The 19,809-nt window shown below is 45.4% G+C and overlaps 2 protein-coding genes across 2 annotated transcripts; one reads left to right on the plus strand and one right to left on the minus strand.

The window, feature by feature from the left end:
• The first annotated feature begins 1,096 nt into the window (after nucleotides 1–1,096).
• On the plus strand, nucleotides 1,097–13,104 carry LOC140358824 (germ cell-specific gene 1-like protein). The gene is made up of 6 exons (XM_072443874.1): nucleotides 1,097–1,187; nucleotides 3,024–3,320; nucleotides 11,048–11,095; nucleotides 12,179–12,343; nucleotides 12,414–12,525; nucleotides 12,615–13,104. The coding sequence occupies exons 2-6, from the start codon at nucleotides 3,026–3,028 to the stop codon at nucleotides 13,102–13,104; spliced, it is 1,110 nt and encodes a 369-aa protein (XP_072299975.1). The 5' UTR covers nucleotides 1,097–1,187; nucleotides 3,024–3,025.
• Nucleotides 13,105–14,303: 1,199 nt separating this feature from the next.
• Nucleotides 14,304–19,582, minus strand: LOC140357735 (peripheral myelin protein 22-like). The gene is made up of 5 exons (XM_072442248.1): nucleotides 19,449–19,582; nucleotides 18,137–18,224; nucleotides 17,704–17,812; nucleotides 14,863–15,003; nucleotides 14,304–14,781 (listed from the first exon to the last, which is right to left on the minus strand). The coding sequence occupies exons 2-5, from the start codon at nucleotides 18,212–18,214 to the stop codon at nucleotides 14,621–14,623; spliced, it is 489 nt and encodes a 162-aa protein (XP_072298349.1). The 5' UTR covers nucleotides 18,215–18,224; nucleotides 19,449–19,582; the 3' UTR covers nucleotides 14,304–14,620.
• Nucleotides 19,583–19,809: the final 227 nt, after the last annotated feature.

Genomic DNA, 19,809 nt, shown 5'->3' on the forward strand with positions numbered 1-19,809 from the left:
ACAGGTGAGCCACTGAGAGTGACAGGTGAGGTGAGCCATTGAGAGTGACAGGTGAGGTGAGCCATTGAGAGTGACAGGTGAGCCACTGAGAGTGACAGGTGAGCCACTGAGACACCCCAGATCGTGTAGTTCATTTATGACCTCTAATGAGTGAGGTTAGAGGTAGAAATATCCACACCAGCCACAATGTGCTAAGTACACATGTTTACATCCACAAGTTCATGACACTGCGTGAATATGACATACTTTTGTTGAATTGATGTCTATTGAGCAGCTGCATTCGATTTGTATTTGAGTCTAAATCTAAGTATGATGATAAAAGAGAAGTGTAATGAGCTTTCTATGAAATTGTCTTTTTGAGATTAAATTCTCTGTTTAATCTCGGTTTATGCTCAAACAGACACACTTTTCCCACCTGCTCCTATTGGTCAAGCTCCGGCATGAAATTCTGATCTTGGCTCTAAAAAATATCGTATGGACTTTTAGGCATATCGCACACTCCTAATTTGTGGTAATTGGCAATAAAAAGATAAACCAAACAAAAAACTCCTAATGGTAAAAAATAGAAACCTCAGAATGTCTATACGGTCTTAAATATATTCTTATGTATTCTCTAACACGACACAATTATGTTTTGTCATAAAGGGTGCAAAGCCTCGTAGAAAGAAAAAAGAAATATATATATATATATACATTCCTCGATTACTTTTGAACGTCACAGTTTGTCATTTAAAAAACATAAGCTGCCTTTATCTGTTCTCAAATAATATCTACTACAAATTTTAACAAAACATTCAGCAAACATATATTTTTTTTAAAAAGCTGGGACAAACCAATCTATTTTTATTCCATTTTTTAGATTTCAAGGTTCGCAGGTCATTCCCAGACTGAAATATTGCTTGATTTCTGAGCATGTGAATCAGTGGAAGCGCGAGGGCAAAGATGAGTCCAGTAAATGAAAATGAAAGCAGATGGAAGTGACTTGTCTGTGTTGGATTTATGTGGATGGATTAAAGAGTGTGGGTTTGTGTGAGTGTGTGAGACTCTCTGTAGGACTGTACCATAAAGACTGGCGGCTGCCCGGTAACAGAGGTCGCTGATGGGAGAGGAGCCAGCCCGGGAGGCACATTCACCGCCACTCTGACATGAGGAGGACATAAAGTCAGCTTTACGCCGCGCTAAACAAGGTGAGGGCTTCTCATTTCTGGCTCTGATTGAATACATTGCTGGACCGATCGCAGGCCTCGCTGCTCTGAGCGTGCGGCTCCTGGAGAGGTTCCATGGCAACTTATTTTGTCCTTGATTTTTCAGTCTCTCCCTAATTAGCTGCAGTGTGTTGTTATTCTGCTCACTGTCTGAAGGTGATTGGTCATGTAAAACCACTGGCTCCCTGCACCTTTTCTTTGAACACCGCACTAATCAGAGAAGGCAGTTGAGCAGAAACACTTTGCCATGGAAACTGTCACCGTCACTTATGGTTTTGGGCGAAAAGTGCAGGAAAAATAAAGTTTAACATTGACTCTTAACAAGTGTCTTTAGTGTAAAAATATATATAGATGACAATAATGATAATACTATAGAGAAACTGACAATTGGATAGGAAATCAGGTTAATATTCTGTAGTTTTCAGTAGTTAGTTTTAGTTTTTCTCGACTAAAGGAATATATCGTGATTGTCAGCGCTTCTCTTACAGAATCATAATCGCTTTGTTAATTCTATCACTGTGTTCGAGAGACATTTACCATGATCATGTGACCAAAACATTCCCAAACGGGCGAAATAGGTGATCAAAAATGAACGAAAGTAAATTGGCCTGTGCTCGGACATGGCGTTCATGATGTGTGTTTCCTCATGATGTGTGTTTCCTCATGATGTGTGTTTCCTCAGACATGGCGTTCATGATGTGTGTTTCCTCATGATGTGTGTTTCCTCAGACATGGCGTTCATGATGTGTGTTTCCTCAGACATGGCGTTCATGATGTGTGTTTCCTCATGATGTGTGTTTCCTCATGATGTGTGTTTCCTCATGATGTGTGTTTCCTCAGACATGGCGTTCATGATGTGTGTTTCCTCAGACATGGCGTTCATGATGTGTGTTTCCTCATGATGTGTGTTTCCTCATGATGTGTGTTTCCTCATGATGTGTGTTTCCTCAGACATGGCGTTCATGATGTGTGTTTCCTCATGATGTGTGTTTCCTCAGACATGGCGTTCATGATGTGTGTTTCCTCATGATGTGTGTTTCCTCATGATGTGTGTTTCCTCATGATGTGTGTTTCCTCATGATGTGTGTTTCCTCATGATGTGTGTTTCCTCATGATGTGTGTTTCCTCAGACATGGCGTTCATGATGTGTGTTTCCTCATGATGTGTGTTTCCTCAGACATGGCGTTCATGATGTGTGTTTCCTCATGATGTGTGTTTCCTCATGATGTGTGTTTCCTCAGACATGGCGTTCATGATGTGTGTTTCCTCAGACATGGCGTTCATGATGTGTGTTTCCTCATGATGTGTGTTTCCTCAGACATGGCGTTCATGATGTGTGTTTCCTCAGACATGGCGTTCATGATGTGTGTTTCCTCATGATGTGTGTTTCCTCAGACATGGCGTTCATGATGTGTGTTTCCTCATGATGTGTGTTTCCTCAGACATGGCGTTCATGATGTGTGTTTCCTCATGATGTGTGTTTCCTCAGACATGGCGTTCATGATGTGTGTTTCCTCATGATGTGTGTTTCCTCAGACATGGCGTTCATGATGTGTGTTTCCTCAGACATGGCGTTCATGATGTGTGTTTCCTCATGATGTGTGTTTCCTCAGACATGGCGTTCATGATGTGTGTTTCCTCAGACATGGCGTTCATGATGTGTGTTTCCTCATGATGTGTGTTTCCTCAGACATGGCGTTCATGATGTGTGTTTCCTCATGATGTGTGTTTCCTCATGATGTGTGTTTCCTCAGACATGGCGTTCATGATGTGTGTTTCCTCATGATGTGTGTTTCCTCATGATGTGTGTTTCCTCAGACATGGCGTTCATACGGCAGATGCGTTCCCCTCGTCTGTCTTTCCTCCAGACCACGTTGTCTCTGTTCCTCGCCACTTCCGCTCTGCTCTCTTCGTACTGGTGTGTGGGCCAACAGAAGGTGCCCAAGCCCCTCTGCACGGCCAAGAAACACAGCAACTGCATCCCGGTCCCAGGCGTGTCCGACTCCTCCGACATCCAGTTCTCCTGGGAGACCGGAGACGATCGGTTTGTGTTTCCCGTGTTCCACACCGGGCTTTTCATCACGTGTGAGGAGAACATCTACTCGGACGAATGGGGTGAGTAGCTTCTGTAAATAAGACGTTCTTCTATCAAAACAATACGTACTTTTTCTATTGGTCTGGGTTCATTCTGAGACTAGTGAAAGCACCGAAATGTCTACGAGTGAATCTGAGAATGAAGAAAAGTCTCAGATACTGTGAAAATGGTCAATGTGCCGTGGTTGTTTTCTCTTGTATCTCCACCGTGTTCCTCATCGCTCACACTCCCAATGACTCTGAGCTTTAAGCTCTGGTCATGTGACTCATGGTCCCAAGGTGACACCAGGAGCCACAGTTTGAGGGTCAGAGGCCAGAGGGGCCGGTGCTGAAGTGTCTGTGATGTGTCTGTGCTGTGTCTGTGTTTGTGATGTGTCTGTGATGTGTCTGTGTCTGTGTCTGTGATGTGTCTGTGTCAGTGCTGTGTCTGTGTCTGTGTCTGTGATGTGTCTGTGCTGTGATGTGTCTGTGATGTGCTGTGTCTGTGCTGTGTCTGTGATGTGTCTTTGCTGTGTCTGTGATGTGTCTGTGTCTGTGCTGTGTCTGTGCTGTGATGTGTCTGTGATGTGTCTGTGATGTGTCTTTGCTGTGTCTGTGATGTGTCTGTGATGTGTCTGTGATGTGTCTGTGATGTGTCTGTGATGTGTCTGTGTCTGTGATGTGTCTGTGATGTGTCTGTGTCTGTCATGTGTCTGTCATGTGTCTGTGTTTGTGATGTGTCTGTGCTGTGTCTGTGATGTGTCTTTGCTGTGTCTGTGATGTGTCTGTGTCTGTGCTGTGTCTGTGCTGTGATGTGTCTGTGATGTGTCTGTGATGTGTCTTTGCTGTGTCTGTGATGTGTCTGTGATGTGTCTGTGATGTGTCTGTGATGTGTCTGTGATGTGTCTGTGATGTGTCTGTGATGTGTCTGTGTCTGTCATGTGTCTGTCATGTGTCTGTCATGTGTCTGTGTTTGTGATGTGTCTGTGCTGTGTCTGTGATGTGTCTTTGCTGTGTCTGTGATGTGTCTGTGATGTGTCTGTGATGTGTCTGTGATGTGTCTGTGTCTGTGATGTGTCTGTGTCTGTGATGTGTCTGTGTCTGTGCTGTGTCTGTGCTGTGATGTGTCTGTGATGTGTCTGTGATGTGTCTTTGCTGTGTCTGTGATGTGTCTGTGATGTGTCTGTGATGTGTCTGTGATGTGTCTGTGTCTGTGATGTGTCTGTGATGTGTCTGTGTCTGTCATGTGTCTGTCATGTGTCTGTCATGTGTCTGTGTTTGTGATGTGTCTGTGCTGTGTCTGTGATGTGTCTTTGCTGTGTCTGTGATGTGTCTGTGATGTGTCTGTGATGTGTCTGTGATGTGTCTGTGATGTGTCTGTGCTCTGTCTGTGATGTGTCTGTGTCTGTGGTGTGTCTGTGCTGTGTCTCTGTCTGTGATGTGTCTGTGATGTGTCTCTGTCTGTGATGTGTCTGTGATGTGTCTGTGCTGTGTCTGTGCTGTGTTTGTGCTGTGTCTGTGATGTGTCTCTGTCTGTGATGTGTCTGTGTCTGTCATGTGTCTGTCATGTGTCTGTGTTTGTGATGTGTCTGTGCTGTGTCTGTGATGTGTCTTTGCTGTGTCTGTGATGTGTCTGTGATGTGTCTGTGATGTGTCTTTGCTGTGTCTGTGATGTGTCTGTGATGTGTCTGTGATGTGTCTGTGATGTGTCTGTGTCTGTGATGTGTCTGTGTCTGTGATGTGTCTGTGTCTGTGATGTGTCTGTCATGTGTCTGTCATGTGTCTGTGTCTGTCATGTGTCTGTGCTGTGTCTGTGCTGTGTCTGTGATGTGTCTGTGATGTGTCTGTGATGTGTCTGTGATGTGTCTGTGTCTGTGCTGTGTCTGTGTTTGTGATGTGTCTGTGATGTGTCTGTGTTGTGTCTGTGATGTGTCTGTGATGTGTCTGTGATGTGTCTGTGTCTGTGTCTGTGCTGTGTCTGTGTTGTGTCTGTGCTGTGTCTGTGTTGTGTCTGTGATGTGTCTGTGATGTGTCTGTGCTGTGTCTGTGTCTGTGATGTGTCTGTGATGTGTCTGTGTCTGTGATGTGTCTGTGATGTGTCTGTGTCTGTGTCTGTGCTGTGTCTATGATGGGTCTGTGTCTGTGATGTGTTTGTGATGTGTCTGTGATGTGTTTGTGATGTGTCTGTGTCTGTGATGTGTCTGTGATGTGTCTGTGCTGTGTCTGTGATGTGTCTGTGTCAGTGCTGTGTCTGTGTCTGTGATGTGTCTGTGCTGTGTCTGTGATGTGTCTGTGATGTGTCTGTGATGTGTCTGTGATGTGTCTGTGTCTGTGCTGTGTCTGTGATGTGTCTGTGATGTGTCTATGATGTGTCTGTGCTGTGTCTGTGATATGTCTGTGATGTGTCTGTGATGTTTTTGTGATGTGTCTGTGATGTGTCTGTGATGTGTCTGTGATATGTCTGTGATGTGTCTGTGCTGTGTCTGTGATGTGTTTGTGATGTGTCTGTGATGTGTCTGTGATATATCTGTGTCTGTGCTGTGTCTGTGCTGTGTCTGTGATGTGTCTGTGTCTGTGATGTGTCTGTGCTGTGTCTGTGCTGTGTCTGTGATGTGTCTGTGTCTGTGATGTGTCTGTGCTGTGTCTGTGATGTGTTTGTGATGTGTCTGTGTCTGTGTTGTGTCTGTGGTGTGTCTGTGCTGTGTGTGTGATGTGTCTGTGTCAGTGCTGTGTCTGTGATGTGTCTGTGCTGTTTCTGTCATGTGTCTGTGCTGTGTCTGTGCTGTGTCTGTGATTTGTCTGTGCTGTGTCTGTGCTGTGTCTGTGTTTGTGATGTGTCTGTGATGTGTCTGTGATGTGTCTGTGTCTGTGCTGTGTCTGTGCTGTGTCTGTGATGTGTCTGTGATGTGTCTGTGTTGTGTCTGTGTTGTGTCTGTGTTGTGTCTGTGCTGTGTCTGTGATGTGTCTGTGATGTGTCTGTGATGTGTCTGTGATGTGTCTGTGCTGTGTCTGTGTTGTGTCTGTGATGTGTCTGTGATGTGTCTCTGATGTGTCTGTGATGTGTCTGTGATGTGTCTGTGATGTGTCTGTGATGTGTCTGTGATGTGTCTGTGATGTGTCTGTGTTGTGTCTGTGTTGTGTCTGTGCTGTGTCTGTGATGTGTCTGTGATGTGTTTGTGATGTGTCTGTGATGTGTCTGTGCTGTGTCTGTGATGTGTCTGTGATGTGTCTGTGTCTGTGATGTGTCTGTCATGTGTCTGTCATGTGTCTGTGTCTGTCATGTGTCTGTGCTGTGTCTGTGCTGTGTCTGTGTTGTGTCTGTGCTGTGTCTGTGATGTGTCTGTGATGTGTCTGTGATGTGTCTGTGATGTGTCTGTGTTGTGTCTGTGTTGTGTCTGTGCTGTGTCTGTGATGTGTCTGTGATGTGTCTGTGATGTGTCTGTGATGTGTCTGTGCTGTGTCTGTGTTGTGTCTGTGCTGTGTCTGTGCTGTGTCTGTGATGTGTTTGTGATGTGTTTGTGATGTGTCTGTGATGTGTCTGTGATGTGTCTGTGCTGTGTCTGTGCTGTGTCTGTGATGTGTTTGTGATGTGTTTGTGATGTGTCTGTGATGTGTCTGTGATGTGTTTGTGATGTGTTTGTGATGTGTCTGTGTCTGTGCTGTGTCTGTGTTTGTATTGTGTCTGTGATGTGTCTGTGATGTGTCTGTGCTGTGTCTGTGCTGTGTCTGTGATGTGTCTGTGATGTGTTTGTGATGTGTCTGTGATGTGTCTGTGATGTGTCTGTGATGTGTCTGTGATGTGTCTGTGTCTGTGCTGTGTCTGTGCTGTGTCTGTGCTGTGTCTGTGATGTGTTTGTGATGTGTCTGTGATGTGTTTGTAATGTGTCTGTGATGTGTCTGTGATGTGTCTCTGTCTGTGATGTGTCTGTGTACGTGCTGTGTCTGTGATGTGTCTGTGCTGTGTCTGTGCTGTGTCTGTGCTGTGTCTGTGATGTGTTTGTGATGTGTCTGTGATGTGTCTGTGCTGTGTCTGTGATGTGTCTGTGTCTGTGATGTGTCTGTGCTGTGTCTGTGCTGTGTTTGTGCTGTGTCTGTGATGTGTCTCAATCTGTGATGTGTCTGTGATGTGTCTCTGTCTGTGATGTGTCTGTGCTGTGTCTGTGCTGTGTTTGTGATGTGTCTGTGATGTGTCTCTGTCTGTGATGTGTCTGTGTACGTGCTGTGTCTGTGATGTGTCTGTGATGTGTCTGTGATGTGTCTGTGATGTGTCTGTGCTGTGTCTGTGCTGTGTCTGTGCTGTGTCTGTGCTGTGTCTGTGCTGTGTCTGTGATGTGTCTGTGCTGTGTCTGTGATGTGTCTGTGTCTGTGATGTGTCTGTGCTGTGTCTGTGCTGTGTTTGTGCTGTGTCTGTGATGTGTCTCTGTCTGTGATGTGTCTGTGATGTGTCTCTGTCTGTGATGTGTCTGTGCTGTGTCTGTGCTGTGTTTGTGATGTGTCTGTGATGTGTCTCTGTCTGTGATGTGTCTGTGTACGTGCTGTGTCTGTGATGTGTCTGTGTCTGTGATGTGTCTGTGCTGTGTCTGTGATGTGTTTGTGATGTGTCTGTGTCTGTGTTGTGTCTGTGGTGTGTCTGTGCTGTGTGTGTGATGTGTCTGTGTCAGTGCTGTGTCTGTGATGTGTCTGTGCTGTTTCTGTCATGTGTCTGTGCTGTGTCTGTGCTGTGTCTGTGATTTGTCTGTGCTGTGTCTGTGCTGTGTCTGTGTTTGTGATGTGTCTGTGATGTGTCTGTGATGTGTCTGTGTCTGTGCTGTGTCTGTGCTGTGTCTGTGATGTGTCTGTGATGTGTCTGTGTTGTGTCTGTGTTGTGTCTGTGTTGTGTCTGTGCTGTGTCTGTGATGTGTCTGTGATGTGTCTGTGATGTGTCTGTGATGTGTCTGTGCTGTGTCTGTGTTGTGTCTGTGATGTGTCTGTGATGTGTCTCTGATGTGTCTGTGATGTGTTTGTGATGTGTTTGTGATGTGTCTGTGATGTGTCTGTGATGTGTCTGTGCTGTGTCTGTGCTGTGTCTGTGATGTGTTTGTGATGTGTTTGTGATGTGTCTGTGATGTTTCTGTGATGTGTCTGTGTCTGTGCTGTGTCTGTGATGTGTCTGTGATGTGTTTGTGATGTGTTTGTGATGTGTCTGTGTCTGTGCTGTGTCTGTGTTTGTATTGTGTCTGTGATGTGTCTGTGATGTGTCTGTGATGTGTCTGTGATGTGTCTGTGATGTGTCTGTGATGTGTCTGTGTCTGTGCTGTGTCTGTGCTGTGTCTGTGCTGTGTCTGTGATGTGTTTGTGATGTGTCTGTGATGTGTTTGTAATGTGTCTGTGATGTGTCTGTGATGTGTCTCTGTCTGTGATGTGTCTGTGCTGTGTCTGTGCTGTGTTTGTGCTGTGTCTGTGATGTGTCTGTGCTGTGTCTGTGCTGTGTTTGTGCTGTGTCTGTGATGTGTCTCAATCTGTGATGTGTCTGTGATGTGTCTCTGTCTGTGATGTGTCTGTGCTGTGTCTGTGCTGTGTTTGTGATGTGTCTGTGATGTGTCTCTGTCTGTGATGTGTCTGTGTACGTGCTGTGTCTGTGATGTGTCTGTGATGTGTCTGTGATGTGTCTGTGCTGTGTCTGTGCTGTGTCTGTGCTGTGTCTGTGCTGTGTCTGTGCTGTGTCTGTGATGTGTCTGTGCTGTGTCTGTGATGTGTCTGTGTCTGTGATGTGTCTGTGCTGTGTCTGTGCTGTGTTTGTGCTGTGTCTGTGATGTGTCTCTGTCTGTGATGTGTCTGTGATGTGTCTCTGTCTGTGATGTGTCTGTGCTGTGTCTGTGCTGTGTTTGTGATGTGTCTGTGATGTGTCTCTGTCTGTGATGTGTCTGTGTACGTGCTGTGTCTGTGATGTGTCTGTGTCTGTGATGTGTCTGTGCTGTGTCTGTGATGTGTTTGTGATGTGTCTGTGTCTGTGTTGTGTCTGTGCTGTGTGTGTGATGTGTCTGTGTCAGTGCTGTGTCTGTGATGTGTCTGTGCTGTTTCTGTCATGTGTCTGTGCTGTGTCTGTGCTGTGTCTGTGATTTGTCTGTGCTGTGTCTGTGCTGTGTCTGTGTTTGTGATGTGTCTGTGATGTGTCTGTGATGTGTCTGTGTCTGTGCTGTGTCTGTGCTGTGTCTGTGATGTGTCTGTGATGTGTCTGTGTTGTGTCTGTGTTGTGTCTGTGTTGTGTCTGTGCTGTGTCTGTGATGTGTCTGTGATGTGTCTGTGATGTGTCTGTGATGTGTCTGTGCTGTGTCTGTGTTGTGTCTGTGATGTGTCTGTGATGTGTCTCTGATGTGTCTGTGATGTGTTTGTGATGTGTTTGTGATGTGTCTGTGATGTGTCTGTGATGTGTCTGTGCTGTGTCTGTGCTGTGTCTGTGATGTGTTTGTGATGTGTTTGTGATGTGTCTGTGATGTGTCTGTGATGTGTCTGTGTCTGTGCTGTGTCTGTGATGTGTCTGTGATGTGTTTGTGATGTGTTTGTGATGTGTCTGTGTCTGTGCTGTGTCTGTGTTTGTATTGTGTCTGTGATGTGTCTGTGATGTGTCTGTGATGTGTCTGTGATGTGTCTGTGATGTGTCTGTGATGTGTCTGTGTCTGTGCTGTGTCTGTGCTGTGTCTGTGCTGTGTCTGTGATGTGTTTGTGATGTGTCTGTGATGTGTTTGTGATGTGTCTGTGATGTGTTTGTAATGTGTCTGTGATGTGTCTGTGATGTGTCTCTGTCTGTGATGTGTCTGTGTACGTGCTGTGTCTGTGATGTGTCTGTGCTGTGTCTGTGCTGTGTCTGTGCTGTGTCTGTGATGTGTTTGTGATGTGTCTGTGATGTGTCTGTGCTGTGTCTGTGATGTGTCTGTGTCTGTGATGTGTCTGTGCTGTGTCTGTGCTGTGTTTGTGCTGTGTCTGTGATGTGTCTCTGTCTGTGATGTGTCTGTGATGTGTCTCTGTCTGTGATGTGTCTGTGCTGTGTCTGTGCTGTGTTTGTGATGTGTCTGTGATGTGTCTCTGTCTGTGATGTGTCTGTGTACGTGCTGTGTCTGTGATGTGTCTGTGCTGTGTCTGTGATGTGTCTGTGCTGTGTCTGTGATGTGTCTGTGCTGTGTCTGTGATGTGTCTGTGATGTGTCTGTGCTGTGTCTGTGATGTGTCTGTGCTGTGTCTGTGCTGCTGCTGCGTGAAGAGGATTTTCCCTCTCTGTGAACGGCTGGAGAGATTTAGATTTGAGACATGACTCAATTATGGATTAGAACGGGGGAGAAAGGATAATAGGATTCACTCGCTTCACAACTCATTTCAACAGGATTTGAAACAGACTGTGATATAATTAAATATAATATATAATAATAATAATAATAATATAAGAAATATTCTATAAAAAGGAAAGGTTTTAAAAACAAACATATGCAAATTCAACCTTTATTTTAGCCATTTTATTCAAATCTCATTGTTGGTGTTCTCAGAGTTTTATTAGATTGGGTCCTGTCCCCTCCTGTCCTGTCCTGTCCTGTCCAAACCTTTAGGCTTTAGGAACACATAAGTTCAAGAATTTTGTATATATATATATATATATATATATATATATATATATATATATATATATATATATTAAATGTCACTTGCTACAACTCAAAAGGCAAAAGTTCATGTTTTTCACAGAGATAAATTGTTATTACTTCAATAAATTCTTCACAAATGTAACATTTCTTTCTCCAGAAGAGAAGTGCAGAGGACTGTACGCTCTGACTCCAGATTCTGAAAAAGGTACTTACTTTTCTGCTGCTTTCTCTGTGCAGGCTCTCTGTGCACGCTCTCTCTCTGTGCACGCTCCCTGTGCACGCTCCCTGTGCACGCTCCGCTCTCTGTGCACGCTCTCTGTGCACGCTCTCTCTCTGTGCACGCTCCCTGTGCACGGTCCCTGTGCACGCTCTCTGTGCACGCTCTCTGTGCACGCTCTCTCTCTGTGCACGCTCTCTGTGCACGCTCTCTCTCTGTGCACGCTCCCTGTGCACGGTCCCTGTGCACGCTCCCTGTGCACGCTCCGCTCTCTGTGCACGCTCCCTGTGCACGCTCCCTGTGCACGCTCCGCTCTCTGTGCACGCTCCCTGTGCACGCTGCCTGTGCACGCTCTCTGTTCACGCTCCGCTCTCTGTGCACACTCTCTGTGCACGCTCTCTGTGCAGGCTCTCTGTGCATGCTCTCTGTGCACGCTCTCTGTGCACGCTCCCTGTGCACGCTCTCTGTGCACGCTCCCTGTGCACGCTCTCTGTGCACGCTCTCTGTGCAGGCTCTCTGTGCTTGCTCTCTGTGCACGCTCTCTGTGCACGCTCCCTGTGCACGCTCCACTCTCTGTGCACGCTCTCTGTGCACGCTCTTTGTGCACGCTCTCTGTGCAGGCTCTCTGTGCAGGCTCTCTGTGCACGCTCTCTGTGCACGCTCCCTGTGCACGCTCTCTGTGCATGCTCCACTCTCTGTGCACGCTCTCTGTGCACGCTCCCTGTGCACGCTCTCTGTGCATGCTCCACTCTGTGCACGCTCTCTGTGCATGCTCTCTGTGCACGCTCTCTGTGCACGCTCTCTGTGCACACTCCCTGTGCACGCTCTCTGTGCATGCTCTCTGTGCACGCTCCCTGTGCACGCTCTCTGTGCATGCTCTCTGTGCATGCTCTCTGTGCACGCTCTCTGTGCACGCTCCCTGTGCGCACTCTCTGTGCATGCTCCACTCTCTGTGCACGCTCTCTGTGCACGCTCCCTGTGCACGCTCTCTGTGCATGCTCCACTCTCTGTGCACGCTCTCTGTGCACGCTCCCTGTGCGCACTCTGGTCAGACGTGTGTTGTGTCCTCAGCCATGATGTGGCTGTATCTGACCTTGGAGCTCATGTACATCGCGCTGCTGCTGCTCAGCTGCACACTGCTGTCTGCTCAGCTGTGCATGGGCGCCTTTTTCCCCTCCACCAAGCGCTGGGGCCAGCTGCTCAACGCATTCGCTGCAGTTTTCACTGTTCTTGGAGGTATGAGCCACCAGCACTGCCCTGGTACTTGTCAGGTTGTACTGGACATGCTTCTGTTTGCTGACCCCAGGTCTGCTGGGCATGGTGGGCCACATGATGTTCATGCAGGTGTTTCAGACCACGGCCTCCATGGGACCAGAGGACTTCAAACCTCACAGCTATGGATACTCCTGGGCCTTTTAGTAAGTCCTGTTTGTACAAGCTGATGGCATCAGTCTGAGTTGACCTTGGCCCGGTTGACCTTGGTGACCCCTGTGCTGTGTGTCCTCAGCGTGGCGTGGTTGGCCTTCACTGTGTCTATGTCGGCCGGAGTCTCCACCCTCAACAACTACACCAAGAAGGTCCTGATGGTGGGGCCCCGGCGCATGTCCAGCCTTTACACCTGCAGCTTCAACTTCATGGGACTTCCACCTCCTGCTCCTTATTACAGCCCTGCACCTGCGAGCACGGGCTGGTCCCCGTCTCCACCGCACCTGTCTCACCTGTCCCCATACTACGAGGCTCCTGCCCCGCCCACCTCGTCTGCCCTCAGGCACTCGCATTCACCTCAACTACACCACTCACTGTCCTTCCCTCCTCCTACGTCACAGACCACACCCACATCCCCTCATCACCGCCTGTCCCTGCCGTCCCCCTCCACAGCCCTGTCGTCCCCCGCCACAGCCCTGTCTGTCTCCATGCACTCGCCCTATTTCCAACATCAGGATCTATGTCCGGAGTATGATGAAGATGAAGATGAAGATGACGGCAGCCATCTTTAATACAGAGTTACATTTGGATCAATGATGCTGCAAAGTCCACATGATGTCAAACACACACAGAACACACACAGAACACACACAGAGCACACACAGAACACACACAGAGCACACACAGAACACACACAGAGTACACACAGAACACACACAGAACACACACAGAACACACACAGAGCACACACAGAACACACACAGAACACACACAGAACACACACAGAACACACACAGAGTACACACAGAACACACACAGAACACACACAGAACACACACAGAACACACACAGAACACACACAGAACACACACAGAGTACACACAGAACACACACAGAACACACACAGAACACACACAGAGCACACACAGAGCACACACAGAGCACACACAGAACACACACAGAACACACACAGAACACACACAGAACACACACAGTACACACACAGAACACACACAGAACACACACAGTACACACACAGAACACACACAGAACACACACAGAACACACACAGAGCACACACAGAGCACACACAGAACACACACAGAGCACACACAGAACACACACAGTACACACACAGAACACACACAGAGCACACACAGAGCACACACAGAACACACACAGAACACACACAGTACACACACAGAACACACACAGAGCACACACAAAACACACACAGAACACACACAGAACACACACAGAACACACACAGAACACACACAGAGCACACACAGTGCACACACAGAACACACACAGAACACACACAGAACACACACAGAGCACACACAGAGCACACACAGAACACACACAGAACACACACAGAGTACACACAGAGCACACACAGAACACACACAGAACACACACAGAACACACACAGAGCACACACAGAACACACACAGAACACACACAGAGTACACACAGAGCACACACAGAACACACACAGAGTACACACAGAGCACACACAGAACACACACAGAACACACACAACCTGTATCAAATGTGTCGTCAGCCGTTTATGATTGAAGTAAAAACCAGACGAGCAATAATCGATTGTGTTTTATTGTTTAATATCTTAAAAACTATTGTATAAAGAGAACAGGTCAGAGCGTTATAAGAAACATTTATGTACATACACAATGAACTGTGGGAAAATGTGACAATGAAACATACATTTTAATAACACACATATGTAACTATAAAATCATAATCTGACTTGTTTTTGAGCAGTAGAATTGTACAAACACAACGATACTAACGAATCACAAACAACGTATTCTTACTGATGCTTGAATGTTAATCACTTTCAAGAGAAAAATTTAAAAACTAATTAGCACAAAACTAATCTTTGATGATTTGGAAATTTAATGTTGTAACTGTTTATTTCATATTGTAACAGTTTCCAGTTACTAAAACGTCGCCCCTAAATAGGCAATTTAAATATACATGTGTTTTAAAACATGAATCATTCTTAATTTAGTAACGTCAACAATACTTTTGTTCAAAAATACTCCGCGTTCAGCTGTGGCGACGTCACGCCGTCTTTTTACGTAGCACGAAATAAACGATGGAGGAGATGAAGGTCAGACCGAAGGCGATCCAGGCCAGGATGAAGGAGTGACCGTAACCGCCTGAGCTCTCGTTCAGGTGGAAGCGGTCGGTGTAGATGGAGGCTGCGATCATGATGCACAGGCCTGGGTCAAAGGTCAGAGGGGTCACAACATGAACATATGACAACAGGAAACAGTACTTTGAGGAAGGGCGTGGTCACTTACAGGCGAGGAACTGGAAGATCCCAGAGATGGTGAACCTCTTGCCCTTGGTTAACGTGAAGAGCTGAGCGATGAACACAAAGATGCCCAAGATGGAGAATATACAGGCGAGCACGGAGCTGGCCTGCACCGCCTGGAGGTAGTCTGCAGGGGGAGCCAGAGAGAGATGTGGCAAAGTCAAGGAATGCAATTATTTGAAATGCCAAAATCATAATTATAATAGGCTAAAAGATAAAGCCCTGGTTTTCCTTTGCTCTGAATAAAGTGCTGACATCGTGGCATCAGCTGTAAGTGGAGAATGTTGAAACCTCAGATGTTCCAAACACTCCCAGTTATGAATATTGTGTTGCAGTTTAGTTATGAGTTCTGTTATTAATGACAGCGTTTTGTTCTCTCCAACCTCTGATTATTTGTGGAATGTACACACAGTTTTGATCAATCATTGTGTAGACTATTATACATGTAATATACAGATATTGATGGTATAAACTTTACAGATGTATCAGTCAGTGTCATAAAAATATTCCATGCCACGCCCACCTTTGAAAATCCTACATTTGTTACTGTGTTTTGTATTTATTTATTTTGTTTCAGTTTGATTGAAGCTGATTTAACATCACTTTTACCCCTTTTGAGTCATCTCAAAAGTTTCCCTTTCTTTGGATTGTGTATTGTATGTTGTTAGTCAGTGTATTGTACGTTGTTAGTCAGTGTATTGTACGTTGTTGGTCAGTGTATTGTACGTTGTTGGTCAGTGTTTTGTACGTTGTTAGTCAGTGTATTGTAAGTTGTTAGTCCGTGTATTGTACGTTGTTAGTCAGTGTATTGTACGTTGTTAGTCAGTGTATTGTACGTTGTTAGTCAGTGTATTGTACGTTGTTAGTGTATTGTACGTTGTTAGTTAGTGTATTGTACGTTGTTAGTGTATTGTACGTTGTTAGTCAGTGTATTGTACGTTGTTAGTTATCAGTGTATTGTACATTGTTAGTCAGTGTATTGTACGTTGTTAGTCAGTGTATTGTACGTTGTTAGTCAGTGTATTGTACGTTGTTAGTGTATTGTACGTTGTTAGTTAGTGTATTGTACGTTGTTAGTGTATTGTACGTTGTTAGTGTATTGTACGTTGTTAGTTAGTGTATTGTACGTTGTTAGTGTATTGTACGTTGTTTGTCAGTGCATTGTAAGTTGTTAGTCAGTGTATTGTAAGTTGTTAGTTAGTGTATTGTACGTTGTTAGTCAGTGTATTGTACGTTGTTAGTCAGTGTATTGTAAGTTGTTAGTCTGTGTATTGTAAGTTGTTAGTCAGTGTATTGTACGTTGTTAGTCAGTGTATTGTACGTTGTTAGTCTGTGTATTGTAAGTTGTTAGTCAGTGTATTGTAAGTCGTTAGTCAGTGTATTGTACGTTGATAGTCCGTGTATTGTAAGTTGTTAGTCAGTGTATTGTACGTTGTTAGTCAGTGTATTGTACGTTGTTAGTCCGTGTATTGTAAGTTGTTAGTCAGTGTATTGTACGTTGTTAGTCAGTGTTTTGTACGTTGTTAGTCAGTGTATTGTACGTTGTTAGTCAGTGTATTGTACGTTGTTAGTCAGTGTATTGTACGTTGTTAGTCAGTGTTTTGTACGTTGTTAGTCAGTGTTTTGTACGTTGTTAGTCAGTGTATTGTACGTTGTTAGTCAGTGTATTGTAAGTTGTTACGTTGTTAGTCAGTGTATTGTAAGTTGTTAGTCTGTGTATTGTACATTGTTAGTCAGTGTATTGTACGTTGTTGGTCAGTGTTTTGTACGTTGTTAGTCAGTGTATTGTACGTTGTTAGTCAGTGTTTTGTACGTTGTTAGTCAGTGTATTGTAAGTTGTTACGTTGTTAGTCAGTGTATTGTAAGTTGTTAGTCAGTGTTTTGTACGTTGTTAGTCAGTGTATTGTACGTTGTTAGTCAGTGTTTTGTACGTTGTTAGTCAGTGTATTGTACGTTGTTAGTCAGTGTATTGTACGTTGTTAGTCAGTGTTTTGTACGTTGTTAGTCAGTGTATTGTACGTTGTTAGTCAGTGTATTGTACGTTGTTAGTCAGTGTTTTGTACGTTGTTAGTCAGTGTATTGTAAGTTGTTACGTTGTTAGTCAGTGTATTGTAAGTTGTTAGTCTGTGTATTGTACATTGTTAGTCAGTGTATTGTACGTTGTTAGTCACTGTATTGTACATTGTTTGTCCGTGTATTGTAAGTTGTTAGTCAGTGTATTGTACGTTGTTAGTCCGTGTATTGTAAGTTGTTAGTCAGTGTATTGTACGTTGTTAGTCAGTGTATTGTACGTTGTTAGTCAGTGTATTGTAAGTTGTTACGTTGTTTGTCAGTGTATTGTACGTTGTTAGTCAGTGTATTGTACGTTGTTAGTCAGTGTATTGTAAGTTGTTACGTTGTTTGTCAGTGTATTGTAAGTTGTTAGTCCGTGTATTGCACATTGTTAGTCAGTGTATTGTACGTTGTTGGTCAGTGTTTTGTACGTTGTTAGTCAGTGTATTGTACATTGTTTGTCCGTGTATTGTGCGTTGTTTGTCAGTGTGTTGTGCGTTGTTAGTCAGTGTATTGTACGTTGTTTGTCCGTGTATTGTACGTTGTTAGTCTGTGTATTGTACGTTGTTAGTCAGTGTATTGTACGTTGTTAGTCTGTGTATTGTACGTTGTTAGTCAGTGTATTGTACGTTGTTAGTCTGTGTATTGTACGTTGTTAGTCAGTGTATTGTACGTTGTTTGTGGTCAGTCCGTGTCTTGTGCTTTTGTCTCAAACATGAACTTAAACACTGCGGCCTCTGTGTACACTTGAAACAGATTTACTTCATAAACTCACCCGTTGGATAGTGAGCGCCTTCGGGCAGGTCAGTTAAGTTCCACACGCCTTTTGTTAAGATCCAGCGCCCCCAGATATCCGTGGACATGGAGTCAGCCACCCACCAGGCCTAGAAGAAGAAGATACACGGTACTTTACATATTTGTGGTGAATAGTACGAACAAAGGAATCCAACTTATTTCATGTTCAAGCTGAAACGTCACTTCCATCTGTGACACAATCTGTCAACCAGAAATGTGAACTATTCAGCTGTAGATCAGAGCAAGTGCTGAGCGGGAGGAATGAGGCTCTGAGCGCCGACAGAAGGTGAAGCAGAAACCCTCTTTCACCACCGCGCCCTCCATCAACACCTTTCTGTGCGCTCATGTTCAAACCCGATTGGCCCTGGTGCGCTACGTCTTTAGGTTCGAACGAGATGATCGGCCGTCCTTACATTGTCAATCGTGGCCACCAAGAGGAGGATGATGGCGATGACGTGAAGGGAAAAGATGGCGACGAGAAGAATCAGCATGGTGGCGTCGCTGGTGAGAGAAAAGACACGAAACATGTCAAACCACTTTGCAACTGACTGCACAGAATGACTGCAAGGCTCGGTGCGGGTGGAACGCACACAGAGAGCGCTCCACACCTCACATCTGTGCACAGAGCAGAAGACATTATTGTGACGCATTTTCTAAACGCATGGAATGGGCATCGAGTCAGGGTGTGGCTTCCCAACTTCTAATGACTCCGACACGCACGCTCTCAACCCAAACTTTGCAAATAGGATGCAGCAGTCGCTCGTTCAAATAAAAGGTAAACACTGGCGACATTTGTGCAATAAAAGTTAAACTATTGCCTTCAATTGTCAGTTGGAATGAGAGACGTTGAGTGGAGGGAAGTCAATTCAGTGCAGATGAGTTCAGGCATGTCTATAGTGCTGTCAAAATACACGCCACTCCTTAAAATAACTGCCAAGAATACCTGACTCAGGGGCCCACACCCTGTCCCACCATTGTGAGGTCATTCACACACAGTCGTTCCCACTACAACACGACACCTGCCGTTTTCCAACGTACATGTTCCCATTAGATCAGGGAGAGACGTTATTGTCCCACTTTAGTCTCAGAGATGGGACAAGAGTTCTAGCGTCCATTCTGAGGTCACGTTTGAGTTGAACAATTCCTTTGAAATCAAACAATATGGATTATGCTCCAAAAACAACTCAAGCAAAAACTTGATTTGCCGCTTGTGTTGTGGAGGTGAATCTGGAGCTGCTCAGACGTGGAATAAGGAGTGGTCAGGGTTGGGTCCATGGCTGATTATTCCCTCATAACCCAAGACAACCAAAGACTACTTTACTCATACTTTACTCATACTTTACTCATACTTTACTCATACTTCTACAATGTGCTGACCACGTCCCTGACTTCAAATCGATGTAAACTCTCAGATCTGCAGAGCTGTGGCTCCAGTGTGGCCTGCTCTGGACTGTAACTGTGTGGTGTGAATGGGAGCAGTCCAAGAAGTGCACATGGAGGTAATCATGTGGTTTTTGCACATGGAAAATAAACACGTCTTCCAAGGCGACCGAACTTTAGCCGGTGAAAATAACCCCACAATAAAAGTAACTGACGAGAGTGTTTTTCTGCTTCCAGCGCCGCCTTGGCTTCTGAATGTGACTTTAATGTTGCAGTTATAGTCACTGTTAATTGTTCATGCAGAGATTGAATGTATGATTGAAAAGAGTAAAAAGAAATACTCACTTTTTTGCTTGGTGTCTGCCTCCTCTCGAGTCTAAATCCCTCTACTACTCACAGATACTAACTTTCCAGTCTAAATGTACATCCGTAGAAGTTACCCATCCGCCCTCTTTTGCCCTGCCTCTTTTGTCCACACCCCTCTCTGTCACGTCTCTCCTCCTCCACCCTCTCTCCACCCTCCATGACAGTCTTCCCTCTCCCCAGACCCCTCCCCCTTCACTCACACACGTGCTAAATTGACTTCCACATCTGATGGACATTTGCGCTCATGTCTTTTTTCTTCCGGCTGATCCTTTTTCGACGTTCTGGGCGACTCACTGGGGCTTGAGGGGGGCGGGGCGAGCTAAAGCGGGACTCCCATAAC

The sequence above is a fragment of the Eucyclogobius newberryi genome, unplaced genomic scaffold, assembly GCF_026437365.1.
Source record: "Eucyclogobius newberryi isolate DKJ021-1_F unplaced genomic scaffold, fEucNew1.0.hap1 SCAF_13, whole genome shotgun sequence".
NCBI classification, from domain to species: Eukaryota; Metazoa; Chordata; class Actinopteri; order Gobiiformes; family Gobiidae; genus Eucyclogobius; species Eucyclogobius newberryi.